At 39.8% G+C, this 12,295-nt stretch overlaps 1 protein-coding gene across 3 annotated transcripts in view; it reads right to left on the bottom strand.

Moving 5' to 3' along the window:
- Positions 1–3,311: 3,311 nt before the first annotated feature.
- SLC36A4 (solute carrier family 36 member 4) overlaps positions 3,312–12,295 on the bottom strand; it is a 112,694-nt gene continuing 103,710 nt past the window's right edge. For all 3 annotated transcript variants that reach the window (XM_074816290.1, XM_074816291.1, XM_074816292.1), the window contains exon 11: positions 3,312–8,277. In XM_074816290.1, the coding sequence (XP_074672391.1) occupies positions 7,970–8,277 (308 nt within the window). In that variant the 3' untranslated portion in view covers positions 3,312–7,969. The remainder of the gene's footprint in view (positions 8,278–12,295) is intronic.

Here is a 12,295-nt window from a genome sequence, read left to right as displayed (position 1 = left end):
AATAATAATATTAATCATAATAGGTTATGCAAAAAAAGTTATGTGTAGTACAATTGCTCACCACCTGCTGACTGATGCTCAGCCAACCCCTGAGTCACAGTGTCCCCCAGCCAACTCTCCCCAGTTTATATACTGGGCATGATATCACATGGTATGGAATACCCCTTTGGCACGTTTGGGTCAGCTGTCCTGGCTGTGTCCCCTCCCAGATTCTTGTGCACCCCAGCCTCCGCTGGCAGGGCAGTATGAGAAGCTGAAAAGTCCTTGATTTAGTATAAACACATTGGTGTGTTATCAATAATATTCTCATCCTAAATCCAAAACACAGCACTATACCAGTTACTAGGAAGAAAATTAAATTTATTTCAGCCAAAACCAGGACAGATGCTTTTCAGCAGCATGATATTATCCTGAACTGCATTATTTCTTACAGATATTTATTTTGTCCCTGTATGTATTATAAATCCAATAAAAACTGATTTAATAGAAAAGTTTTTTTAAAATGCTCAGATTTCTGAACTGTAGGTAATACAGTTATTACAGGTAAGTTTGAATGCATTTATCTTTCTCGGGCTCCAATTACAGACACCATTTAAAAAGCAGATAACAGTGTTCAGTGAGGCTGTGGGACATTCACAAGAAGAGAGGGGTGTAAGGGACTGTGTCAGCCATTTTGTCTCAGCATTGCTGTTATACCATTACCGCCCCCCCCCGCCCAAAACCGAGCCGCAGGGTGGTGTAAGATGGCAGCTGTCTGTTTCAGCCCCATGCCATTTCTTCGGCCGGGCCTCGGCGTCCTATTGCCGGGAGGACAAAATCTGCCTGGAGCTGGAAGAGCTGCGCATGCGCGCAGGGCCGGGGGGCGAGGGGGACGTCTGGAGGCTGAAGGCGTCAATGGCCAACTCCCCCCTCGGTACGAGCACTGTGGGCATCTGGGCATGCGCACATGGGGGAACATGGGACGGCGAATATGAAATGAGCTCTGTGGCAATGAGCGAACTAGAGGGGGGGACTTTGTAAAAGGGGCTGCGTGCTCCTCCCTGTTGTAGTTTTTTGCCTGCTTTCCATCGCCTTCAGAAACTTCTCGCCTGCCGACACCCTCGTCCCAAAGCCGTGGCCATCGCCTGCCGAAGCTCTCACCTGCCAAAGCTCTCTCATTTGTAATGCCACAGTATTCCTGGGACATTTGCACAAGTGCCATGCAAGATACTCCACAGTGACTAAAATGACAACATGTGCTTATGTGCGGGCAATATATCCTGTGCCTGAAGATTGGTATTGATACTTAAGTCCAGTTCAACAACAGCTCACTATTTTGTCTATATGCATCATGCTCACTGCAAGATCAGGAATTGAAAATGGTGAGGGATGAAAATTATTAAATTATCTTACTCATTTCTGATTGCCGCTTCATTCATGTGCACCCAAATCTCTCACAGAGGCTTTTCATATCTTGGAAATTAATCTCCCTCCCACATACTACAATTTATTCATTTTCGGCCTAATAAATATGAGTGTTTGAAAAAGGAAAACTACCTTCTTGCATTCATTTTGTGTTCTACACTTGTGAAAAAGTAGTTTTGTCTCACAGATATCTAAGCTATACAAAATAATCTAAAATGTGAAGTGTTGGCTATAATTTGCATTTTTTTCTTCTCCACATATTAGAGGAGAATAGTAGAATTTAGTATTCCAAATAACTAGCCACCTAGGGCCAATTTTTAAAAGAAATAAACAGACTTAAAGCCCTCACAAAATTTAGGAACTGAAAACTCAGGTTAAAAGGACTTGGAGTCTCAGAAGTAGGAGTGCTGCTGAAAGTCAACTTGTAAAGGTACATGTCCCTAACAGCCAGATCCAAGAGGGAATTTGACCACCGGTATTGTGGCAGGTGCACCCGCCCAATGAAAGCAGAGCTTCTTGGCTGCTGAAGGGCAGCAGCTCCTGACTGCCTTTGTTCTCAGGGCCTCGAGGTAATTGGGGCCTTTGGCCAATGGGAGCCGCTATTGACTACAGGTCAGATTGGGCCTGGGTATAAATGGAGTCCCCTGGGGAGCCATTTGGGCTCGTCCCCTGGAGCAGCAGCTGCGGTTGAGGACTCTCCCCTGGGGTCAGGACGCTGCCCAGGGAAACTCCTCGAGGTGCCTTGGGTCAGGGCACTGCCCTGAGCAGGTCCTTGAGGTTGAGAGCCCTCACTTGTCAGGTGAGTGATAAAGCGTTTTGGGTTGCTGTTAAACCCCAGCGAGTGGGGCTTTGTTCTGTGTTTTGGATTGCCCTTAAACCCCATAGAATTCTTTGTTATGCGTTTTGAGTTGCCATTAAACCCTAGAAAGTTGTTCTGTTCTCCTCTCACAGACATTCAAACCTGTAACTTATGGAGAGCTGGTTAACTGTGTTAATAATTAATTTTTTAATTTTGGTGGTTAGTTGCTCATTTGGGAGCCTCTGTAACAGGTGTGCTTTTGCTTGTCCTTTAGGGAGATAAGGATTCAGAGTCCCCCAGGAGACTGAAAACCATCTTTCCAGTTGAACAGCTACAGTCTCTCTGCTGGTGTTAGATGACTTTCAGAGCATTCTAGGTTTCTTATTGACAAAACAGGGTTTTTTTGGTGGATCACTCTCAAGGACATTTGTATATTATTTCTGTCTAAACTGTATTTATACAGGTGACTGTAATGGGTTGGGTGTTTCTGCATGCCTCACTGAGCACACCTTCAAAGGGCCTTGTATTAAAGTGGGGAATACAAGTACTTTTGCAAAATTAGATCTACAAATCATATCCAATAATTAGTGAGAACATGAAAGCTTATACTGCCACTTTTGTTATCAACTAGTAATTTCAAAGTTAGAAAGTACAGAACTTTCATATCAATTTCTTCCATACCTATTATTCAACACTCCAGACTTAAAGTTAAGGCCAAGTCTGTACCAAGTATGTAAGGGCTTGTCCAATTTTAAAAAGTCTGGCTTTTGCTTCGCAGTTTTCCAAATGGGGACTGGAATTTCAGTGGGAACTCCTGCCTTCCTTTGTACATTTAGAATTTAACTCATTTACTAAAGCACCTCTAGAAAGATTCAGATGGCTAACTTTAACTATGCCCTCATGAAAAACCTTGGAGTGAAGGTGGGATTTTTCAGGAGTGCCTATATGACTTTGAAATGAGATTTATTATTAATGAAAAGGCAGCTCTTGAACTTGTCTGACAGTCTCAAGTCACTTGCCATTCCTTGGATAACTTTAAAGGTAAATTCTGCATTAAGACAGCTATTTCTTCTAGTGATGGAGTAGTGGTGACAGTGAGCTAGCAGGGTAATATTATTGTAGCTTTTATTGATACAGAAGATTTAAGTTACAGAACATTAGGCAAACCCATCCCCTTGTCCAATATTTGAGGATGAACAGTTACAAGAAAATGATCCAGTTACATATAGTGCAGCTAATGATTAAATTACACTAAAACTGTTAACAATATTATATTGTAAAATATAAGTGCATGTACAGTACATAAATACAATAAGTTTTCTGTTCCTTGCCAGGAACATAAGTCAATCACATACATTTTTCAGTTTTAATTTAGCTTGTGCTAAAGTACATTTCCATCTTAAATATATATTAATGTAAACCATACCTATTAAATCTCTCAGTTTTACTACCTGCATCTTGCAATTTATATTACAGTACTTTAAAAGCTGAATGAACACTTATTATTCAGAAGAGGTTTCTGTCAATTTCCTGTCTTTTAAATCTTTGGCAATGTTTTGCAGGAACACTCTTATTACTCAGACTTAGTAGTTTTTACTACGTGACATTTTAATCTTATCCAAAGCAAGATACTCTTGATTCCTGACTCTTTCTATTTGAAAGAGCAGGCCGCTCAAACGCACTGTATGAGTGTTAAAATAACAAAAATCCTACACTGTAGGAGAAAATTGACATTGTGCAAAATATATTAATAAACATTTTAAAGATTCAAAAGATACAATATTGTCAGACGTGGCAACACTGGCGCATTGCATAAACACACTACTTCATATCTGATCAGTCAGTGGCAATACATGGGTCTGAAAATCTGCTCCTTGACAGGCTGCTCCCCGGTCAGACACAGCAGTAAGATGTGTAAGGGTTTTTATTTGGGCCAGGTTATGCAAAGTTTGATGGCTAAGATTACATTCCTCAAACCTATCAAGCTCCTAAACAAGTCACCTGACTTTCAGAAAGAGATGCTGTATTCACCTGAATAGCAAGGCTGCCTATTTAGGTTCTAGGTACCCAGCGCAGCAAATCTTCACTGATAGTATCATGTCAGTATTCACCTGCACCAGCCAAAAATCACCACCAAACTCTGAAATGGTCCAGTCTTTCTGCACCCTGGCAGAAGCATCTTCTCAGAGCTGCTCACTAGGGTACAATTGATGCAGAACAGATGATATGAATGGACTCGATAGTCCTTTATTCTCCAAACACACATGGGTAGTGTAAGAGTCGGTCAGAAGATCAGCGTTGTCTCAACCTTGTCATCGGGGACATGGACAGTAAGGTACCTGACAACGGCCTGTTTGAAACACAGTTGCCGATCCCAAGAGTGGAATGTGGTGCAAGGGCTCTTGAATACAGAACTGTGTGCTACAACGAGAGCTGTGCTATTCTTCGGAATACTGGACCTTGTGGTACAAAGAGTGCAGTGCTGCTCTTCGTACCTGAGCCATGCAGTACAGAGTGCTGTGCTATTGTTCAGTACCTGAGCCTAACTGGAGCTGACAGAGATGACCACCTAACTACTGTCAAAAAAGATGGATCACAACTTGCCATAACGACGTGAACTTTAGACGAACTTTGCTTCATTATAATATCAAAACACACCTCCTGGTTGCAGGCTACCCACCTCTAAGACCGACCATGCCTCGGACACTCCCCCTCGTGCATGCACAGTAGCTTCGCTCGAGAAGGGCGGAGATCCCTGAGGCAGAGGAGGAGCAAGGTGTGTCACTAAGCATAAAATATGACTTCTGGACAATGAAAATTTGAAGCTTCCCCACCAAGGATCACGACGATCGATGACAGAGCATTAGCTGGGCCTGGGACTGTTAGGATGTCTTGAGATCAGCGGTGGTAGCTATAACCTCTCCTTCTCTCTAAACTTTACTTTTCCCCTTTCTTTCACCCATCTCTAACTATCACGTGCCACTTCACAAGCAACACAATAAAGTTTCACTGTTTGATTGATGCTATCCCCTTTGGTGTTGGTCGCCTTAATTTTGCACTTTCGAGATCGTAGCAAATGAACCATCACGAGTCCACTGAGTGGACCGTGACAGGTAGAAAGGTGCAAAACTAACAGGAAAAATAACTCTCATTAAATCTTATCAGTCCTACTAAAAATGTTCCATGTAGAAGTATTTAATGTCAAAATATACTGCACAGAAATATATTCTATCAGTGTGCAGTGTATGGTTTAGGTAAACAACAGATTCATTATGAAACAGATGGAAACACTTAGATCCAGTGTCTTGTAGAACAGCTTACAGACTAAAAAATCTTTAAGATGAAAAGCTGAGGTTTGCCTCTCTGTTAACTGTGTTTGCTCCCCTGTGGCACTTTCACATGAAAGGTTATCTCTATAGTATCATACCTGCAGAAACTCATCCATTTAAAGGGCCTGCCAAGTATTTAACTTTGTCCATGCTAAAATGAAAATAACAGCATTACTCAGAACTATTGCTTGAACAAATAACATGCAATTTGAACTACATGCTATAACAAATCCCTGTCAGAAATGCCCTCATCAACATGGTGATGGAAGTGTTCAAATACAGCCACCATATGGTAGATGACTAGGGAAATATTCTGAAAATATAAATATAGGTATATCTAGCAGTGTACAACTCTAGCACTGTAATGCCAAATGGTAGATTACCAAATGGTAGATTTCTGAGGAATATACAAGAAAAATATTACATCTATTTCTATCTTAATTTATATGAATACAGTAGAGAGGTTTTGGCATATCATATTTCTTGGGGGAATGTTATAATTAAAAATATTTCTTAGAAAAAGGAGTTTCTTCATAACAAAAATTAGTATGATAAATACAGTTCTATTCTTGTACAAAATATAGAGTGTTTTTAGAAAACAAAACCAAAAATATAGCTTTAGCATTTGGAGTGAAAGTCATCGATGTAGTGTGAGTCACAAAGTCAGATAAGAACCCTGAAAATCAGGTTTCTGGCTGGGGGCTGAACAAAACTAATTTCTACCCAATAACCAATTTGTTCTTTTTTTCTTCCAAAATAGACAACAGAAGCAAAAATGAGTAAAGGGTATGTTAGATCCTATTTAAGGCAGAACATAAGAATGCAAAAATAATTATATGTTCCAATAGAAATACAGATAGGCAGTCTACAGACTTCTAGAAATAGGTAAAAACAAATCCCAGTATTCTGTACACCTGTATAGTTGAAATCAAGGATAAAGAAATAGTGTAAAAAATGGACACCAATTACTATAACGTACAAAAATAAACTGCTTATCATTTGTGGTGTTGAATGGTTTTGCATCATGAAAGTAATATTCATCTGAAATAACATCCTGTAACTTTTCATTCAAAATCCAAAAGGGATATATGATTACTTTATAAAAAAAAAAATGTTGTATTTTCACATGTATACCCTACGTCTTATATAAACTGTACCTCTCTACAAAGTACCAGTAGTTGAAAGCAAGTCCTGAGTCACTTCTTCAGACAACCTGCAGGCATGTGGTGTGCTTGAGGAAGAAAGTGTTTCAAAATAGACATCCTTGGTGCCCCCCTCAGCTCACAGTCCTGTGGAATCACAAGTTCTTTCACAAATCACTCACAGCTTATACACTTACAGTGTGAAAGTATGGCACAAGCTCCATTCTAGAAAGCAGTGTCTCATCCTTTACTTTCTCATACAGAAATCAACATCATGAATCTTTAAGCTGCTCTGGACAGTCAGACCTCCATGGCTCTGCTGAGCATCACAGTTGCCATCTCCCTGGAGAAGGGGTCTGGCCATGCTGAACAGCTCATGGTACAGGAACATATAGTAACAAATCATGTAAAATGACAAGAATGCTCCTAACTAGATACCTTCTGGTATAATAAAAGATGCAGCCTTTACTTCTAAACCTTACCTTACAGTCTTGTACATTCTTTAAATGTTAAGATGGTGAGCATGAAAAAATGCCTTTATGCTTACTGTCATGTAACCCACCACCAGCAGTGCTCTGCTATACTAAACAGAAAGGGCTTGGTCCGTCCAGTTGCTTGAAAAACTCCCCTTGAAGCCAATGTGAAAAGACTGAACAAGAGTCAGAGTCATTTTGCACAGTGCACTCTGATTCCAGACATACCGACGCCCAGGAACCAGAGCCAGGCAACTGCAACTACCCAAAACTTTCTCTATGGCAAATATCTAAGTCCCCAGAACGGAAATGAAAAACTCAGCTGCTCTTTTTTAAAACTAAAGTGCCTCTGCTTCACTGAGGTGCAATTCACCCCATCACAGACAGCCAAAAAGAAGGTCTAGGCATCGCTGAGCTCCCACTGCAACCCTCACAACAGAGCTGCAGTGAAAACAGTAGAGCCTAGACCTGCTGACTGGATATGAGGAATGGACTGACTTCCACCTTTTCTGAGGAGGAAGGCATCTTGACTTCCTTATAAAAATGCTTCTTTTTGTCTCACAAATAACTTAAAATCATATTTCCTTCCTATTTTCATGTATATATCTTAAATCCTGATATCAATTCAGTTTTTCACCAGATGAGCAGAGGTTGAGAGCAGAGGAGTTAATTCAAGTAGCAGATGGGAAGGAATGAAGGAAAGGGCCACATGCTATTTGTCAAGAATTCATTTAAAATCCACTGGAATTTGTCCCACACATAGGCCTGCCATCCATCTAGGATTTCTTGTTAAGGAATAAAATAGTTCACAGTGCCTGGTTGTTACTTTAAACCAACCACCAAGTCTGTAGCATTTAAATCTGCAGAGATGCTCTCTGTTGCGTTAGCTAGAACTGTGGATGCAGGATAAATGATTTCTTCAACCGTCACATATGTTCCTGTTAAAAATCCAACAACTCCAATGACAGCTATGAAAACATCTTTAACTACCGTCCATAAACTTAAGCTTTCCTTGTAGAAAGTGAGGATTTCAACCAGAGGTGGCAGAATCAGTGCCAGAGTGCTGCTGCTGACAGCTCCTACGAAAGAAATCACCAGGTCCAGGCGAGGGATCAAAACTGCTACAGCACCTGAAACACAAGAAGAGTAACAGTGCCTTCAGATTCAACATCCTCATGAAAAACAAAACCATGACAAACACATAATCTAGTGGTTCAGGCTTTTTACGCAGTTCTGTCAGACACTACTTTTCCAGCTACAAGTGGTGTGCACTACACAGGCTGATGCATGTACTCGTAAGATACATCTTCATGCTCATGGGAGATACTCAGTTTCAATTCTGAATTTCTGCACCAGCTGGCAGAGCTTCAAGTGTTCTTGGACTTACAGGGTAAATAAACGTGGCCTGCAAATAATGGAGAAATATGAAGTTGTATGGAGATGTTTTACTTTTTCGGTTATTGCGTTTTGAAAATGAAAGAACAAAGTTCAGGAAGAGCAGGGGAAGGGGCTGTTACATGCTGCCCAGGAGACAGTGGGCAAAAATATATTACTGTTAATTACTATATATCACTAGTAATCTAAAAGTGACATAAAATAATTCAAAATGAACCAAACTTGCTGGCCGCTTGGCAGTCTCACAATCAAATTTTAAGTCACTTTTACCTACAAACTTGCCTCTTGAAAAATGCCTGTACCATTGCATGCAATTTGTGAAATGCCACTATAATAATTGCCCAGTTAACTAAACGAGAACTCGGCTCTGCCAAGAGACGAGTCTGAACACAAGGCCCACTAAGCCTCTTAGCACAGTGTAAAAGGAACAAGCTTTAGAAAACTCTTTTCTCTTAGGATATTATTAATAGCAGGAATAATTAATAAAGAGATATTGGTTTATAGATTTAATTAATAGAGCACAGGTGCTCCAGGAACAATACTGACAGTTTAAGATTGTTCAGAAGATAAGTAACCATGATGACCAAAGACTGCATCAGTGAGCAGTGGTGTCAGAAGAAGAATTGGAACGGAATGATGAGAACTAGCCGAAACTGTGGAATATAATGGACTTTTGCAATTGATGATGAGTTGAGAGCTGAAACTTCCTGGAAAATCACCAAAGACTCTTTGTATTGTATGTTATGTAGAATCATATATAGAGAGGGCACTTTTTGTTAGCTGTTGCCACTCCCTGAGGTGATGGCCCAACTCTGAGCTGTTAATAAAGCAAGCCTAGAGGTACCCACAGTCTGGTGAAATCCTTTAACATACAGTATGGCCCATCTCACCTTCTGAAACAAAACCATTCATAGAAACAGAATCCATCATGTTGGACCAGAAGCGCTTCTGGTTTTAACCCCTTCAGCTGACAAGCCTAGGCAAGCTACCCTAGTTATTAACTCAGATACACCAGTTCTCATGTAATGTTTTCAGTCCTGTATTAGAAAACAGCTTTCAAAAGGTAGCTGAGCACAGGCCTCTATATGATCTCCTGTATGTGGTGGAAATGTCTTTTTTCCCTTCCATGAATACATCACCATCTAGCTGTCAGACATTAGCATAAACATCCAGAGCATCTGCCTGCTTGCCATTTCCTATCACCTCTCATCAAGACAAGGAAGCAAGCAAGAAGAAAGGGAATGGTGAAAACTGGTGTAAAAGCCACCAGCAAATCAAAAATACCACATAGTGTGTTTTGGTTCTTCCATACCTCCCTTCTTAACCCTTAAACCATAATAAAAGCATGTTTGGCTTTACAGCGACTCCTCCACCAATCAAATATTATGCAGACAATGTTTATGTCAATAAACTAATGGAACAAGCAGGAAGGAAATCCTCACATAACACGTGAGGATTTCCTTCCTGCTTGTTCCATTTCGTCGTGAGGATGAAAACGGAGATGGATCCTTTCATCGTGAGGATGAAAACCAGAAGGTGCGTATCAGCTTTATAATTTCTCAAGGTGAGCTTCCTATTTGCAGAGCATCTTTGCAGTGGACTGAATGCTACCAGATGCCCTGAATTTTGACACCTTCTAATTCTGAAAGGCAACATACTCAAATTATGTTAGGGTTGATGCTCTCCATCGAGAATATCTAACTTGGGGAAAACTGCATTGGCAAACACACTCAAAATTCACTTGCAGAACGCAATAGTTATCTGCTGCTACCAGGTTTGCTACACATTTTAATAAAACCCCTAAGTACAGAGATCTCACATAAAAAGAAGGTAAGACTGAAAGTATAAGCCCACAGAGAAATAAAGGATTCTCCAGCCCATCCTATTTGAAAGAAGCATATCATGAACAGATCTGCCGTGAAAAATCAATTAACTTGTTCTTGCTTGTCATTACTAAAGTTTATTAACACTTTGTGTTTCTACAGAGATATGCGAGGCACCACATGACCAAAGGAGGCTTGGGCAGAGACACAGGTGTCCTTCAGGAAACCTTTGGAACACCCTGACACTCAAAAATAGGTAAGACAAGTTTTTTATCCCAGTGTTACGATGGACCTACTCAATGCCAAACAAGCTGTTTCTTCCATTGCATGAATATGACATTTAAAGACTGGATGTGTCACATGTTTATGCATTATCTAGGACAAAGCTGAATGAAATGAGACAGGAGCCATGCCAAAGTTAATAAGAGTCACAAAGTACCCACCTCTAACTTTCGCAGCCATAACTCCCATTCAAGCCATAAAAGTAGGCACCATGAATGCCCAAACAATATAGGATGAGTGCTCAGACCAGACTGACTGGCAAGCATGCTTGGTACTTGCATAGCAATGCACAGTCCATAAGTAATTGAAAAGTGCAGCTGAAGTATATTTGCAGTGACAGGTAAAACTCTCAGCTAATTAATATTTTGAATGTGTTCTTATGAAGTAAAAGAGAGGGCTGCACATTTATTATCTTGTCAGTTTAATAGGTGGTGGGGTGTATTTGTTAAATATAGAATTTCAACTACTGTAACAGACCTCTTTCAATTCTACATCTGTCCAGAATTTAGAAGGCACTCATTAATTTATAGTTCATAGTTTTGTTTGAAATATTTTGATTTATTACAAATAATGAGAATATTTTTCCTATTTTTTTAATTGGAAAATACAAAATTACAGTTTATAATTGCTTCAGGTTACAGAAAAGCAAAATGATGTGTGTTGGTTTGGATCACGTCAAACGTTTCTCTGGCTCATATGAATTTGCATGAATCTGGATATTGCTGTGGAAGGAAGCTTGGAAACATATTTCAAGGTTTTAATTAGTATCTTATTTATTCTCTAAAAATCCAAGAGAAATACAACCCATGTTTATTACCTACAAAAGAATGTCCTCAAAAGTCAAGAAAGGTGTCCAGTTTCCAGAATTAAACAAGGGGCATTCCTACAGGTAGAGAGACTGATTTTCCCAGCCATGCATAGGTTTTAAAAATACATCAAGAAGAAATTCTGAACCTTTATCAACAGTTATGAAACTTTCTGGTTTGAAAGCTCTGGGAATCTCAACTGAAGAAATAAGTCCTACAATATTAATATGACACTTATTCTTTGGCCAACAGTTAAATTGTCTTCAGTCTCAAATAAAAGACCAAGGGCCATACGAACAAAGCATCCCACAGAGATAACAAGATACAGCATCATGTTGCTTATACCTTAAACTCTGCAGTCTAATCTCAAAAACCAATAATAATGGATTCTCCAGCCTTTCTCAGCTATGTAGTCACCCATTTGTGTCAGTTGGGGCTTTTCCAAGGGAGGAATACTATAGTTGAATGCTTCTGTTTTCCTAAGGGACATACTACCCCAGTGGAAAGATAGCCTTAATTTTATTCTGTTTATTTTATAGTGCTGCTTCTTTTACAACTTTCTCTCCTTGTTACAGAATCAGAACATTACTAGCCAGACTTGCTTGCTGAGGTAATTTCAATGATTGCTGGGGAAAAAAAAAAGTTTTGCCATCTTTACTACTATCCAACCTAAGTGCATTATAACTGCAGATGAAGTCAAATATGCAATTACCCTACTCCAATACTTCCTCTAGTAATAAAACATCAAGCTACTTTATTTCTATCAAAAAGTAATGCATATGCTATGCTAAATCTTTGAGCAAGACGGGTATTGCTATAATTAGGCTCTATGGATCTGAATA

This window comes from Strix aluco, chromosome 2 (assembly GCF_031877795.1).
Source record: "Strix aluco isolate bStrAlu1 chromosome 2, bStrAlu1.hap1, whole genome shotgun sequence".
NCBI lineage: Eukaryota > Metazoa > Chordata > Aves > Strigiformes > Strigidae > Strix > Strix aluco.
Note: the sequence above shows the minus strand (reverse complement) of the source record. Positions and strands in the feature narration are given on the sequence as shown.